Source organism: Cottoperca gobio, chromosome 4, assembly GCF_900634415.1.
Source record: "Cottoperca gobio chromosome 4, fCotGob3.1, whole genome shotgun sequence".
NCBI classification, from domain to species: Eukaryota; Metazoa; Chordata; class Actinopteri; order Perciformes; family Bovichtidae; genus Cottoperca; species Cottoperca gobio.
Genome location: NC_041358.1, coordinates 11,889,091 through 11,905,382, shown reverse-complemented (window position 1 = coordinate 11,905,382; position 16,292 = coordinate 11,889,091). Strand labels below are relative to the sequence as shown.

Sequence of the window (16,292 nt, the reverse complement as noted above, 5' to 3'; positions counted from 1 at the left end):
CGCTGCTCCCTCCGAGAGTTCGCTCTCTCAAAGACTCAATCGAACATCAGTTGTTTGTTTGGCTAGCCACTGTGGCGCCTCACAAAATATACTGGCCTCACACCACCACCCTGACACAAACTAGCAATTTCATGATGAACACACAAAGTGAGAATGGCAGGGGGGCTACAGGCCCTTGACAGAACTGTTAGAACACCGAAATCACCGATGCTATTAAAGTCACTTTGATTTACGGTCTTGAAGCACAAGCGGACTGGAATGGTGCTAAATCCATATGGAAAAATCATCAACGCAGAATAGCTGAAACAAAAGCGTTTTATTGTTTAAATACAACTCGAATCTTGGATTCATTTTCTAATCATTTTTCCGATCATCTAGTCAACAAAATGTCGAAAGAATTGTGTTTGATCATCTCAAACCAAATATGTTTTGCCATTTGCTTAAAAAAGGAAAAAAAAAGGACTAATCGAATTTTGGAGTTCAAATACAAGAACATACATATCAACCTCCATGTACATTGTGCGGGTATATTTCTCTCCCTCCTCAACTTAATCCCAAAAAAAGCCATTTTTTCAATTCCCCAACTATGCTTTTCTCTTCAATAATACATGAAAAACATTAATATATGTACTTGTATTCTCTAGTCTACCCCCCTCACCTTGGTAGGCCTTGGTGTGTCCAGCAATCAGGTACTTCAGTTCAAAACTGTAGGATCGCATCTTCTGCTGCGTCTCACTGCGAACAGCCGCCATGTAGCTGTCCTCCATCTTACTGGTGCAGCAGCTGGGCCCAGGGTGGACACACACTCGGAGAGACTCATCTGAAAGACACAGAGAGAAGAAATACCTTCAGGCCTGAGAACAGCCCGGTGAAGGCCTTCATGGCTGAAACGCGTCGGCATGTTTTTTGTTTTACTGTTACTATGACTAAATAGCCACAAGTTATTTAAGGCTTTTTAAATCACCATGCAGACTGTTTTGTGACGTAGCTTCAGGCTTGGTCATATTTTCAGATTAAGCCTGGTGGAAAACAGAGTGGTGTGTGGAAGAAATGATTCCATGAAGTCTGCATATGTTTCTATCAACCTTTACTCTGACGCTGTGTAGGCCTACTCACAGAGTTTGTGAAGATTAATAGAACCAATGACATATCTGATCATTTAAAAATAAGTTTTCTATAATAAAGGCTCAAAATGTCTTCCACCATTACATGTTGGCCTTATTGAAAAGTTACTCAGAGCTAGAGATTTGTTTCTAAAGATTTGAGATGCTATCACTAACAAACAAATTAGTTAATCCACTTAAGGAACAGTGATCTAAAAGCATGCAGCGCACAAGACTTTACAAAAATAATTCTACAATGACACCATTGGGACCTGAAATGATGACATGCACAGCGGTCAACACTTCACCACTCACACCAGAAGCTGTGTGTGTGTGAGTGAGTGTCTGTGTGTGTGAAGCAGTCTGACTTTGATAGACTGCTGTAAGCCAAGCTGTAAAGTAGCTGACTGAGATCAAAGGAGAGACAGAGATGATACACACACACACACACACACACACACACACACACACACACACACGCACACAAACACACACACACCAGCCCTGTGTCAAACTTTAGTCTATTCATGTTCACACTGGCTGACTGGAAACCACCATTCAAACTAACTCAGTCAGCACGATTTACAAACCTGCAGTAACATCTGTTCTTGTCTCAAAATGATTCATTACACTTGAAGAATACAAAAAATAGTACAAGGTCCACTCACTAGAGATCTTCCAGAGCTTTCAGCTGCATCACATGGCTTTCATCTGCAGATTGAATTTGCTCATTTGTCACAGAGATGGGTTCTTTGTTATCACGTGGTACATGTGTGGGACTTCGGTCACAGATTGTAAACCTTGTCATTTGTGTTAAATGTTGAGAATGTTTTTGTGAAAGGTCAGTAAGTTAACGTGACCTCAAGTTCAACTATCCCTAACCTAATTTTAGTATGTAGTTTAGCAGGATTTTGACAATATTTTTACAAACATGTTTTTTAACCTGAAACAATAGAAGCAAAGACCAACGATGGGCCAGGGTGTGGTGCATTTGTCCAATTAAGAGTAGGAAGTGCTTGTGTGAATATGTCCATCAAGAAGAGTTCTGCTGTTCAACTTGCTATACCGTCTTCTTTAAAAAGACTTCTCTTTCAAATGAATTCATGCAGCCACACCAGATCAAAAGACTGCGTTGTGGAGGGATGTTGTGTTAAGATTCTACTGGTGAAACCATCTATAATTAGCAGACATCTCTGCTTGAAAATTCAAAGGTCACCGCCATGTTTCGTTAACTAGCTGTTAACAATCACAAGCTCATAGCACACTATCAGTTCCTGCAGAAACACTAATATTACAGGAATACTACAGCTCCTGCAAACTAGGTGTTGTTCGACCACAGGCAGACTGTTTGTCCCCAAAGGAGCGTTTTACAGATATAGCAAAGATTCTACATTCTGTTGCAGCTGTACGTTATCAACTGATGTCTGCCACAGATTTTGTTTTTCTTCTGTCTGCTGATTATATGACATCTGATTCATAAGCTTTTTCATGAACTGTATAATTATGACAAGGAGTTTATGTGATGTCAAGATTAGCAGAAAAGAGAGCTTATTAACTGGAGATCTGTATCATCCACCACTTGTCTCCACTACCTGGGGAAATCTGAAATTACTGCCAACAAAATAACTCCAAGGGATCACCTTTCTCGGTGCAGTTACATTAAAGATGTTGATGTCCTATTCAACAATTTCTCTCGTGAGCCAGAGAGAATCTCACATGAGCGTTTACATTTAAATTACAGCATCTTTAACACCACTTATAGCCATATATGCTTTCAAGAGCTGTATAAGTGCGGCAGACTATTAAGGTAAGTTTGTAACAGAAATAGCTTCTCGCAAAGAAGAAGAAGTTGGCCTCTGCTGCACGCTGAAGATCCCTTATGTTTCAAATGTGGTCCTGCATTTCTAAAGCTATGAGTTTAAACCCTGCGTGGGCCACAAGGCACAGCAATGTTTTAAGTATTAAAAATCTCATAGCAGGAAAAATATATATTTAAGTTGTGATCATAGACTTTATAAAATAAGTGGAAATATGATTTAACACCGAGTTTGTTCATTTTCATTTAAGACATTTAAAAAGAGAATATGTATGGAGAATATAGCGATTATTTTCAATTATTTTGAGGAAAGGAAAGTTGCCAAGCTCAGCCCGACGATATTAATTAAATGTGTGTGAAAGTGTGTGACACTCAACAGCAAGTTAACACTCAATATCTAGAGATCTTTATGATACTTCATTGTAGTGTGGTGTGTAGGGCTCTTATATGTTTCCAGTGGTGAAGGAAACATTTGGATTCTTTACTTAATTAAGGACTACTCAATTACAAGTCCTTCAATTACAAGTATTATCAGAAAAATGTTAGTATTAAAAGTAAAAGCAGTCATTATGCAGCATAATTGCCCTATAAGTGTTATATTATGATATATTACATTATTGTATTACAAAACACTGATGTTGTGATGTTGTAATAATTTATAAACTCATCATCATGTTTATTAATGTATTAAGTATTAATGTAAATAGCTATCAGATAAATTGAATGGAGTAAAACAGCACAATATCAAAAATGAAAAGTAGAAGTGTAGATACTCAAGTAAAGGTCAACTACCTCAAAGTTATTCTAAAGAACAGAGCTTCGGTAAATGTATCCGTTTTGCATTCCACCTCTGTGTATTTCGTGATCCTCCTAAAGTATCTCTACCATGATATTTCCAAGAGGAACTGACTGACCTGTTCCCGGCCTGTCTGGCACCAGCTCCACCGGGCCTATTTGGCGCATCATGTAGGCTGTTTTCACCTCATGACAGCTGTCTGCATCGGCTGATCCACAGCCAGTCTCCGGTAGAAAAACAAAATAAAACAAAATCACCCAAAGCAAGTCCACGTTTTGTAAGGCTGCACGGAACATCGCAACATGTCAGTCAGGAGATAGAGAGTCTGGATGGTTAATATGAATTCCTAAAAGTCCCACGGTGCAGTGTGACTGAAAAACTTCATCTGCAGCCAGTAAGTCTGTCTATACACAGTCAGGCTCAACGCCCTCCTCTCTCTCTGACTCTCTCACTCACTTCAGCCTAATTAGCCTACTTAATTGACATGTGCACTCAACATACTTATAAATACTCTGTCGTTGGAAAACATGGGTCTGCTATACAAGAGCTATCGTAATGTTAACAATAACTTATTCCAGTTAAGAAAATGAAAACACAAAACGAGCATGAGTGCCATAACAATCATAAGGAATAAAAGCAATTTACTCCCAATTCACTAAGTTATGTGGTCAAAAGCTATCTGTTTATTTTTTTATTTTTTGTACTGTCGTTATGGCTCTCACACACAACAGCTGCTTCTGCAGATAAAGTCAATTAAACTTGACTGATAGCTGTGAGTGAAGTGGACTCAGAGGGAATTACTGTTTGATAGTGGAACATGGCCGCCACCTTCTGGTATTTGTGGGTCATAGCAGATTCATTCTAACAGCTCCTGAATAAAACAACTACAATATTCATATAATGTACAGACTTCTTATATGGACTTAAATAATTCGTGGGATGTGTTACACGTTTCCTGCATGTAAGCATATAATATAGGAAGAGTATTGTTGACTTAACAGAATTACTCATATTAGTTAGCTAACAACTTGTTAGCTGAGGCAGAAAGATACATCAGTATCAATAATGCTAACTTACCCTTTCAGAAGTTACAATTTTGACAAAAAGGTGACTTCTTAGACATTACTCCTATCAAGAACCTAATTAAACAAGCTACGTCCGAGGACTTCGATGTTGAACAAGTAGCTAACGCTATTTCAAACGGATTAAGGTTTCGCTAACTAGCTAGCTAACGTTAAATATAAATTAGTGCGGCCATGACGACCTGTCCGTTCGAGAACAACCAAAACTACTTTTGCGAGTAAATTACATTGCAGGTATTTTGCTTCGTAGTTTTCAACATGTATGAGGCGCTCAATAACTGACAAAGGCATAATCGGTACAACATGCTTTATCATTCCAAAACGGTACTCGTCTAGCAAAAGAAAAAACAAGTGCCCCGTGTGAGGCTCGAACTCACGACCTTCAGATTATGAGACTGACGCGCTGCCTACTGCGCCAACGAGGCCCTGAAATCACCTCGAGAATAAATAGAATTTAGCAATGCTATGGGGTAAAAAGGTACATAAAAGAGTCAAGGGGATGACCAGGAAGTGCGGACCGGTGGGGACACACTGTTTTCTCATGGAAAAGCTGTGAATCGAGAGGTTTTCACTCTCAAAAGTGCAACAAAACATCAAATTACAAGTACACAAATATACATAGTAATGTGTATGTTACATGAATCAAGATATAAAAGTACACCAATATAGTAATGTGTATAGTACATAAATCAAAGTACAAAGTGCAGTGTACATCTAAGATTGAGCAAGTGATACTAAGCTTGGTGATGAATTCATGTTTCTACGAATAAGCAAGTAATACTAAGTTTGATGATAAATTCACGATTTCCACAAGACCTAAATGATAACAGTAAAAACAACTTAACTTTCACATGAGCTTTCAAGTGGTAGTTAGTTACTAAACACGGCTTTGACGGTGGAGTTTTAGATTAACCGATTTACCCATTTCTGATGAATTTCAACAAGTACACTATGTTTTTAGGTATAGATTAATCTGGGACGTATTGAAAAATATTAAAATCTAATAGAAAATCCAACAAAATATCTACTTGTCGGTCGATCAAGTCCATCATGCGAAAGCCAATAGCGTTGCCTATCACTACCAAACATTCTAAACAATGAACACATATTTGACCAATCAGAGGCCATCCCACTACCAGGAAATGTGAAACAAACCAGGCTCCTTCCACGATTTGTAAATAAATTCATCGCCAGTCTCGAAGCTTTAATATTAATGTATTAAGTTCACATTTAAAAAAAGATGTGGTTTACCTACAGTGGTAGCCACATCCAGGCCAGGAGGTTAATTATGACAATTTCATATACGTAAACGAATAGTAGTGATTAGCAAAGGTTACTTTATTTGATACAGACAGGAAATGTGGAAAAAGAGAGTAGGGGAATGTCTTGGAGCGAACGGTCCAGCCAGTTGGGAATTGAACCTGTGACTCAATGCTCAGGGAAAATGGGTCTATGTAGTATGCATATAAACCATTTGGTAATAATTCAGATTTTACTTAATCCAGATGGAAATTACATAGTCCATAATTTACCAATGTATTCTGTATTAAAAATATGACTAGGGTCATCATGTTCTAAATCACATAGGGGCAAACCGCTCAGACAAAACATCTACAACCTGATACCATCTGGAGCGTATTGAAAAATGTATAAATCAAATGCAAACTCAAACAAAATATCCACTTGTTATTGTTTAGGAATTGTGTGTGCCAATCGGTACGCAGCTAATATGTTTTTGTTTGTCTTTGACATTAAAGCGTTTCTACTTTGAATCTATTGTTTTTCTTTTCTTCCAAGGCTCCTGAATGCATCGTGATACTTGCTGCGGTCCCTTTAACTCCAATCTCCCGCGTTCCAAGTTAAGCGGAAATAGAAAGCCTTCTTTTCGCTATTTAAGCGCGCCAACAAAGACCCTCACAGAAGGTAAATCTGTAGTTCGTTCCCTGGAATCGACACCGCCTGTTTTGTCTCTCTCCGCCGTCTGTACTACCGTCCTGAAATGCCAGAGGAAACGTCTGCGGCGTCAAGCTATGGGAGGTAAGACTCGTTGTAATTTCTCACTGTGTAACGTACGCTGGGGAAACGGCTAGGTAGCCTTTAGCTAGATAACACGGCTAACGTTGACCACCTTGCGTTGTTTCATTACATCTAGGTTGTGCACACTAACAGTCATTGACTGGTAACTTTGTAACTGAAAGGATGATCAAATGTACCTTGTGGTGGCTTCAAGTGCTGCTAACAAGCATCACTATCACTCCCGCTGGTAGACTGGTCGGCTAACAACCAAACTGTGCTAACGTCAATAAAGCGTAGCTAACATCTCGACACTGAGTTTAAACTATGAGTCAACATTAGAGGTTAGGTGTGTCCACTGTGGCTGTACTTCAGAATCAGGTCTGTTCGCTTATTGTTGGCATTGACTGAACTCCTGTTTGAACTCTGTTGACTTTCAGTGTCGATGAGAAGCCGTGCTCCTCATCAGCCGCAGCTGCAGCAGACAGGTGAGCATCCACATAGTAAACTCCGCTGCATCAGTTCACTTTATTATTCAACATTGACATCGACTGTTTATGTACACGTGTTGTCCCGCTGCAGCTCTGTTGACGTTGCGGAGGAGGCTAAGAAGCTGATTGGCACAGGGAACAGGCATCTAGTGATGGGAGATGTTGTTTCCGCTGTCAGTGTCTTCCAGGACGCCTGCAGCATGCTGTGAGTGCAGCTATAGTAAAGCACTGTGACTGCCTCAACATGGCAAACTATATTAACACTGTTCATTTGTTTATAGTTGCCGTCAATCTGTAGTATTCACTAATGTTGTCTTTTCTGAGGATGTACGAGTCTGAATATGTGTGTGATAAATGGAAAGTGAACATTTACAATTTATGCTTCTTTTTTTTTTTTTTTTTTTTTCTCAACTTTAAAAATAATCTTGTGTTGCATCTGAAATGCATAATTACCTTAGTTCAATTCGTACCTCAGCTTGTAACTTAACTTCAATAGTGTGATTTAGATTATGTAACAGTAAGCTGTACCTTGAACCCCTCTCTCACACTCAAACAAAACAACTTGCTCCACTCAACACTTGTGTTTTCTATCTGCCAGGGCTGCAAAGTATGGGGACACTGCAGAAGAGTGTGGTGAGGCCTTTTTCCTGTGTGGGAAGTCCCTACTGGAGCTTGCCAGGTTGGTTAATTGCATGGCTCTCCTCTGAAAACTTGTGGGGTTTTTTTTTTAATGCTGTATTTCAGTTGGTTTAACTGTTAGATGATGCAAATTTGATTAATGTTGCATCACTTGTTTTTTATGTTTTGTATGATGAAAGCCCAGAATTCAGTGTTCTACCATTGACCTGTACAAAGGCCATGTGCTGTCAGACAATTGTAAAACTTCAGACTGACACTTTTTGGACTTGACCCTCTTTGTTTTGGATAGGATGGAAAACAGTGTCCTTGGAAATGCCCTGGAGGGAGTCCCAGAAGAATCTGAGGAAGAAGAGCAGCCGAACAACTCAAATATTGAGAGTGCCAACAATCTTGATGGTCAGTATTATTATTATTAAAAAAGGGTTGCCTGATTAATGGATCAGGAGATAATTATATTAATATAAATCGGTGTAATAATGGCATGTTTTGATTCCTTGCAAGGCAATATTATTGACTGGTTCCAGTATGGTAGGTCTAGGCAGTTTTATGTGTCCATGTATTGCAAGTTTGTCTTGAGAAATTTCATGTGCATTTTTCTTGGATGCAGTTAAATGCTAAAATCCCAGTTCTAGTAAAACGTAGGACTCAAGGCAGTTAATTAGCTGACAGTTGTACAGTAACATAAGTTAAAATGTGTACAAATTTATGCATTAGAATAACAATTGACTAAATGAGTTGTGAGTTTACTGGCAGGTGTTTGTCATGGCTGAATTGACCTTGATTAGTGCATATCTAATGTGAACCTATTTTTCACATGCCACTCGTGTGCAGAAAAAACTAGAGATGAGCTACGAAAGCAGGTGTATGATGCAATGGCAGAGAAGGAAAAGACTGAGGCTGTTGACATCAAGCTGGAGTCTGAGGATGGGAAAGGAAACACTGAGGTGACAAAGGAAGATGTTGTGGTCAAGTTCCAAAGCCAAGATGATGTGACTGGATCAGCGGAACCCTCAAGTTCCCCTGTGAGTGGGAAAGTTGAAGTGGATGGCGATGAGAACAACCCAGGTGCTCCTGTGAACGACGTGGCGGAAAGACCTACTGCAGCTCCTGTAAAAGAAGCTGTGGAGGAGGTAAAAGAGCAGAATGGCGAGAAGACCACCGGCGAGACGGGGGAAGTAAAAGACTATGAATCCATGTCAGAGGATGAACAGGACGATGAGGAACCAGAGGGCAGTTGATCTTTGGCTACAGGGCACTGTTGGTGTGGCAGGGTGGAGCACAATCTTGGTGTTTCTTGATTTTATAACTGGCCACATTAAGAGGTGTTGCAAAAGGTCACAGGGAAAATCACTAGAGCAAGTTTTACTAAACTTTAGGGGAAATATTTTTAGCATTTGTCTTTTTCCACTTCAGTCACAACTAAAATGATTATTGAGCTTTCTGTAATTATCCTCCTGTTTCAACAGATGATGATGATGATGATGATGAAGATGGAGAGAAACATGGCCAGGATAAAGTGAGTACCCAGACTTAAATAAAAAAATAACAACACGCAGTTGGGAATGTTTTTGATTCTGTCTGCATTCCTCTTCAGGAAGAGGACGAAGTTGGGAATTTGCAGTTGGCGTGGGAGATGCTGGAGGTAGCTAAAGTCATCTACAAAAGGTAAGGGCAACAATGTGAGATGAAGCTAATGGCACAACATCAAGGCCACCTGCATTTTTAAAGAGTGACTGGAAAGGGTAAAAGCAGGTCACTTCATACCAATTCAGACTTTATAGTTAATGAGGGCCCTGCTTGAGGATGTGAGACAATATGCAGTGAAGTTGATTCAGTTTATTCATCCCCACAGAAAGGAAGGTAAAGATGACCAGCTGATGGCAGCCCAGGCATATCTAAAACTTGGAGAAGTCAGTGCTGAATCTGGTATGCAGTATTTCTAGGATGGACTTGTCTCTTTCACCTGGTGGACCACCTCCCCCCCCCCCCCCACCTCCCCTCACAGACTATCTTCTGATTCAAACCCTTAAATTATTCTTCTGACTTGTGAATGTCTATTCACTATCATTTGAGGCTGAACTTCCAATCTTCCTTCATGCGACACTAGAGTGACGACTGGTACCACTGCAGAGCCAGCTAAATGTGACCCTATTGTCTCATGTGTTCCCTTTCCCCAGGTAACTATCCCCAGGCGCTAGAAGACTTCCAGGAGTGTCTTGCTCTGCAGCTCAAGCACTTGCCTCCCCACAGTCGTCTGCTGGCTGAGACCCACTACCACGTTGCCACTACACTTTGCTACATGGATCAGTACAGCCAGGCCATCCAGCATTACAACAGCTCTATAAAAGTCATCGAGACTCGTCTGGGTAAGAGTGCACGGAGTTCTTTCACAGGAGACCAGCATTTTCAGAGCTGTTGTGCTCTTACTCTTGTCTGTGGAATATTTAGATGAGCATAAATGAGGTGACTGACATATTGTAGAGTCTACTCGTGCTTTTAAAAGATACTGCGACCTGTCCAAAAATGTAACCTCAGCTGAGGGTCTGCACTGTTCCTGTTATTACATTTTAGTTGAGCTAATCAGCCGCGTGTGTATAGCCATGTTGCAGGAGGTGATAAACGCAGCAGATGGGGCTGCAGAAGAGAAGAACGAGATGGACGAGCTGAAGCAGCTTCTGCCCGACATCAAGGAAAAGGTTGAGGATGCCAAGGAAAGCCAGAGAACAGCCAGCACTGCCTCCATAGCCATCCAGCAGACACTAGTGAGTACACAGGACAATAAGATGTACACTGTTGGGGCCTGAAAACATCCAAGATTTTAACTTGGTTTGCAAGTTTACTTTTTTGTAAAATACCTTCCTAGAAGTTGTTGGAATTAGTATATATGTACAAAAGCTATCAAAGCTGCTTCAGTTCCTGGTTAACTGATGTTCCTCTTGCAGGGCGGAGCTTCAACCTCATCGGCATTCCCATGCGAAAATGGCGGCTCATCATCATCAGTATTTGCAACAGTCAGCAAGGTAAGAACTGCTAAATGCCCTGTTTGTTGTGTAACAAGACTGAACGCCCTAGACAATGTCCCTTAGCAAAACAAACCCAACTCTACCATTTCAGATCCCAGTTAAATCGTCTGACGGCGCCTCGTCTTCCAAAACCGTCTCGAACATCTCTCACCTTGTCAGGAAAAAAGTGAGTCCCACAAATGTCCCTTTTGCCAGTTCCCACCAATTTTTGTTTTCTTTCTCCTTGATTGCAGCCAATTTCATACCTGTGACTGTCATTTTGCTTTCCATTCTGCGCACTGAAATTCAATCATTTAATAATTGAGGAAAACAAATCTTGACAGCTGACTCCTGGCAGAATAATCGCCTGCATGTTGAAACGTGTACCGCTCGCTTTATATTGGAACGTACGTGCTTTGGATGTCATGTGCTTTCTGCAAATGTCGATCTTCAGCTTGTGTGTTGTGACTTCTGTTGGTTACTTTACTGTCGTTGTGGTACTGCTTAATGCTGTAAATTAAGTTTGATATTGGCTGATTTGTGTGCATGACTCAGTGTTTGACTGTGACGTGTCCACATTAGATTCCAGTTTCCCTCTCCTGAATGTCAACTGTTTGTTTTTTCAAGGGTTGTTTGCACTGAATAAATCAGTGCACAGCAGCGTTCAGAATTCTCTTTCCCCTCCCCCTTTTGACCGGTTTTATGTTTCTACAGAGGAAACCCGAGGAGGAGAGCCCAGTAAAGGACACTGACGCTAAACAAGCGAAACAGGAAGCCACAGTTAATGGCCTGCGGTGACTCTAGTGCCAGCAACGGCAATGAAGTCCAGGAGGGAAAATCACAGGAGGCGAGTGATAGGCTCATGTCTTATATGCGTTTCCAGGACGGCACTCCAAAAAGATTGTGCCTTTTTTTTTTTTTTTTTTTTTTTTTAGGATGCTACCCTGCTTAGATGGGAGTCACAGCTCCACATACTGAAGTTACTACTTGAATATGGTTTCTGGTGGAGTTCCAGTCCGGTCTTAATTCGGGTTCTGGTTGTTTTTTCGGTAAATGAAGGAATCTGAAAAAGCTGTCGTGTTACCGTATGCTTGTATGGAGGGCTTCTTATCAAAAGTACATAACAGCCTACAAGGAAGTTGGGAGGAGTCCTCTGTAATTTGATGCTTGAACGCGTATGGTTTGTTATCAACATGATGAAACCATTGCATTGGTTAAAATGATCCGAGACCATAAAGGTGACCAGACTTTTATTTTTTCTCCCCGAAAGTCACTTCTCTGAAATAATTTGTGGTGGCTTTTATCTGTGTAGAAGCAAAATATAATGCTGAGCTTCCACAGAGCACTTGTAATACGATATGCAGCATCGGCTGTTACTGTGGTTGAATTGTCATAAATTGTGACATGCCTTCTATTTTCATTGAAGCTCACGTCTTTGGAAACTTCAACAAAAGAACTAATGACAGTCTGTCTGAAGTCTTTTCTAGTTCCATTATTGGATAAAATGGCAGTGGTGTAATTTCTTTACAGGACAAACCAGCAGTCTGCAACATCAGACACACTGAAGCTTTCATGTTTGTGATTTCTCTTTTCTTGTTTCCTGTAGTCTGCAAACCAGTCTGTCGGGTCTTCAGCGTGACCATCCTCGTCTCGTTCCTGATCTTCAAAACCAGCACAGCATGTCCCGCCCCTCCAACTTCAACACTTTTGTTTCTGTAAATAAGATCCATTTTCATAGATTTGTCTGTCCAGTTTTGTATACTTGTAGTAAAAATTAATAAAAAGAAATTGCAAATGTAAGTTTGTCACAGAATTCTTTGAACTTTACGGGAACTTGAAGCTTCTCACGGCACTCGTTAATTATTCTGTGTTCCAACCTAGAAAGGCTTGTGAATAGACTTGTATATATTTTTTAAGTACACTAACCTTTAATTGAGAAAATGATTTTCATTGTAAAATGTTTGGCTGCAACTAAATGGCACAAGGATGATTTTAACAATGTGCCGAGACTCAATATAATACCGGTCTTGCATAACCACTGTAGTGCCTGCATATTTGTGAGGAGCCCTTTCATAAACTTCATGTTATGTTGCATCCCGATTGTAAGAGACGTTTTCTGCTTTTCAACCCTCAACTGTGCTAAAAATAGGCAGAGCTGCATTTCTGTGGACAGTGGCAGGGGTCAAGGACATGCATGGCTTTTAGTTGGCCCATGTTATGCTCGTGTATAACTACTTGGGTAATTTCATTGCAATGATTGTTCAAAGAATTACATTTGTTTTCCTTCAAAGCATGTTCATCCTACCACAGCTGGGTATTTATAGTGACTGGTTTGGGTCAGTATTTGCTAAAGTCTGGCAATAGATCATCTAATAACTAGGGTTAGTATAGTCTTTAAACCTGGTGTAAGGATGGTCTGATGGGCAGACTGCACACTGGCACCCTCAAGTGGCCACTACGGAGCTGCCGTTAGAATCTTAAAATGTAATTATTTTTTTATCAACAGTATTTAGTGATGGTTCAATGAGACATATGGTTAAACTGAGGAAACAGGCAAGTGGTGCTCTTTGATGATAACGCTGCCAGATGGTGCAATCAATTTAATTACCTTTGCAGGTAGAGAAAACATTTGAAGTTCAGTAAAGCTGCTATTTAGACCCACAACTGGTTAAACAGCAACAGCATGATGTCACTAAACTGCGTCATCTTACAAATTGTAGGCCAGGCCTGACGCGTCTGCTCCCTTTACTGAATTAATTTAGTTTTTCTGTATACCGCATACAATTGTATATACTTTTCTACCTGGTTGTATCGAGCTCAGTTGTCCAACCACAGGACGCCAGTTTGGAGACCTCCGGGCTGTGAATATGCACCTCCACCCTTAGAAAGTGAGGATGATGGCTGGATCCTACGGGGGGGAAGCTTTAAATACTGCACATTAAATATTCTTTTGTGAAAATGAGGGTGGCCTGATTCCATCTTCTCTGGAGAATACACCTCACTTAAATGTTTATCTTTAAAAATAATAGTGTACTGTTTTCATACGATGAACCGGTGATGTCTCTATACTTAAGCTCCCTTCACAAGAGACATGCATGAGAATTTGGGGAATACTTTTTTCATCGTCAGCCTACATGGTAAAGCTATAATTGAAAAACAGTTGTTTACCTTTCCCACCCTTTTTCCCATTTACAAAGCCCAGTTCTGAAGTCTTGTGCTTAGACATTTTAAAGGGGTAGTTTGGATTGTTTTGAGTGGGGTTGAATGAGGTACTTATGGCAGTGTGTTACTACAGGAGATTGTGGTTAGTACACCCCCAGTCTGGAGAAACGGACAGGAGTACCTGCACAGAAGCTAATAACTGCTGCTGTGGACAGGAGCAGCAGCAAAAAGGATTTTAGCCAACCAAAGAAAAACCCACCAAAAAATAATATTACTTTAAGTGTATGCTATATTTCCCCCGCTTTACCTTGCTGTCAGACAGCCCTGTCCTTCAGAGAACTGAACACTCGCATTATGAAAACTTAAATTTTACATCGCAGAACATGGAAGCTGCTGGTCTACCGCTGCCTTAGTTTGTGTTATTGTGTAGACCTCGTACAACCCCACTTCAAACAATCCAAACTATCCCTTTAAGTCACTCCCCTGCCGTGTATATTAATAAAAACGGCTCTTCTTCTCTAGGTGTTGCTCCTACCACCTGGGTACAGGCTGTTGGACCAACAGGAGGGCGTAGTTTCCATGGGTGAGGCTGTGGATGTAAGGCAGGGATTCTCCCTGCAGGCACTGCACCGGGGGAAGCGGGGTCGGTGGTCCCACCTCCTGACCTTCTGAATAAAGAGCTTCCACCAGACGCAGCGCCCTCTGAGAGACGTCAACTCCCAGCACCAGGTCGTAGAAAACCACAAAAACAGCTCTGAGGACAATATATAATCATTTCAAGAAAGGTAAGTGGCCTAAAACTTTGGCCGATCAGAGGATGATTTAATGTGATTTACAGACACTTTATTATGATTTAAATGTGATTAGTGATGTGAGCTAAACTGAAATGGAGAATTAAACTGACGCAGGGTTGTAGGGGGCCAGACCCAGAGAGTCTAGGGAGTCCAACTTGCAGAGAGGGACCTGTCCTGGAGTCACAGACAAACACTGTCACAAATACTTGGAGCAAAACAAAAACTGAATTCATAAGAGTCCTTGTCTGCCGTGTTCTTTTGGAGAGTCATGTAAATATTTTTTTGGACTACAACTGTAAATTATGTACCAGTGAAAGAGGTGCATGAATGTGCATTTTGGGTTGGAGTGGGAGTGGAGGTGGGGGAGGCGGAGGAGGAGGCTGTCTCCTGGGCTCCATCTCTGCCTGTAAACTGGCAATCTGCAGGAGGTTCTCCCTCTGAATCAGCTCAAGGTCAGTCCTCACCGCTGCTGGAGAACACACGAACACAAGAAGACAACCACCCTATTTTAGATTTCGGTACACAGAGTCAGCATCACATCATATAAGCAACATATTACACAATAAATAATAATCAGAATATTCCTAGACAATAAATGCAATTCTTAGAACAGCTCATATCGCAATGCAAGGTGCAAGGAGTCAATATTAAGAGGCTGTATTAAACTAGAAGGATTCTGTTTCACTTTTCATTTCCTAAATGTACCTAAAATGTTGGTGGATAGGGGATTTGATTACTACTTTTTATCTTAACATGGCATGAAACTTTGGCTTTAATTGTTAATAGCTTTTCACGGTAAAAAAAATTAAAATAAGTAGTCATAGTGATGGTGTTGCTCCCTGACCAGCTGGATCTTGAGGATGTCCTCCTTTAGTCTCTGGTTCTCCTGCTCCACAGCCAGCAGCTCCCAGCTCAGACCCCGCTGAGGAGGCCTCACCTCTGGGCACGAGTACAACAGTGATGTGGCTCAGGGCCAAAAGGTAACTTGCTCTCTGTTTGCAGTGTGTACAAAGAATTAAAAGCATCTACTTCCAGTTCCGGGTGTGTTTTGCATTCAGCATGCTATACATTTGGACTAGATTCTAATAAGCATAGACTTTGTGGAATGAAATCCGTTTTTAGAGTGAAACATTCAAGCTGAGTAAAGTGTATAAAGGCCCCGATGAGTACAGCTTGTGTTGACAGAGTTACAGTGACAAGCACTACATATTTACTTACTGTTCCTTTTGGCCTCGCTGGTTTTCACTGGTTGGTTCTCCTCCAGGCTTTGGGTTTCTGTCTGCAGGTCAATCATTTGTGCCACAATGGCTGGATCTGACCCACCTGAGTGTGTTCCTGCTGCAGCAATGATACCAGATTTACCTAACCAGGAGGCTCAGTAGAACTAATACATA

General features: G+C 40.9%; 2 protein-coding genes and 1 non-coding gene across 6 annotated transcripts in view; 1 reads left to right on the top strand and 2 right to left on the bottom strand.

The window, feature by feature from the left end:
* LOC115006595 (glypican-5-like) overlaps positions 1-4,917 on the bottom strand; it is a 46,685-nt gene extending 41,768 nt beyond the window's left edge. Inside the window, exons 1-3 of one of the 3 annotated variants that reach the window (XM_029428884.1) lie at positions 4,793-4,917; positions 3,834-3,939; positions 659-820 (exon numbers count right to left, since the gene is read on the bottom strand). In XM_029428884.1, coding sequence (XP_029284744.1) covers positions 659-820; positions 3,834-3,885 — 214 coding nt within the window. In that variant the 5' untranslated portion in view covers positions 3,886-3,939; positions 4,793-4,917. Of the gene's footprint in view, positions 1-658; positions 821-3,711; positions 3,795-3,833; positions 4,076-4,792 lie in introns of those variants that run through there. The other 2 variants (XM_029428883.1, XM_029428885.1) reach the window with 2 other exon arrangements.
* Positions 4,918-5,149: 232 nt separating this feature from the next.
* Positions 5,150-5,222, bottom strand: trnam-cau (transfer RNA methionine (anticodon CAU)). Its single transcript has one exon. It is a non-coding gene; the product is annotated as a tRNA-Met (tRNA).
* Positions 5,223-6,676: 1,454 nt separating this feature from the next.
* nasp (nuclear autoantigenic sperm protein (histone-binding)) lies at positions 6,677-12,742 on the top strand. Of its 2 annotated transcripts, XM_029430441.1 has the most exons (15): positions 6,677-6,834; positions 7,251-7,298; positions 7,393-7,506; positions 7,900-7,980; positions 8,230-8,336; positions 8,772-9,170; positions 9,407-9,456; positions 9,535-9,605; positions 9,793-9,866; positions 10,118-10,306; positions 10,539-10,702; positions 10,883-10,960; positions 11,055-11,129; positions 11,657-11,789; positions 12,549-12,742. In XM_029430441.1, the coding sequence occupies exons 1-14, from the start codon at positions 6,797-6,799 to the stop codon at positions 11,738-11,740; spliced, it is 1,572 nt and encodes a 523-aa protein (XP_029286301.1). In that variant the 5' UTR covers positions 6,677-6,796; the 3' UTR covers positions 11,741-11,789; positions 12,549-12,742. The 2 variants fall into 2 exon arrangements, with proteins under 2 accessions (XP_029286301.1, XP_029286302.1); XM_029430442.1 differs by lacking the exon at positions 11,657-11,789.
* The last annotated feature ends 3,550 nt before the right edge of the window (positions 12,743-16,292 follow it).

Bases quoted from the DNA above. Each gene is read 5' to 3' on its own strand.
- nasp (XM_029430441.1), top strand. From the start codon at position 6,797: ATGCCAGAGGAAACGTCTGCGGCGTCAAGCTATGGGAG. The intron at 8,337-8,771 runs GTCAGTATTATT...ACTCGTGTGCAG, and splicing joins GAGTGCCAACAATCTTGATG to AAAAAACTAGAGATGAGCTA. The intron at 9,457-9,534 runs GTGAGTACCCAG...ATTCCTCTTCAG, and splicing joins AGAAACATGGCCAGGATAAA to GAAGAGGACGAAGTTGGGAA.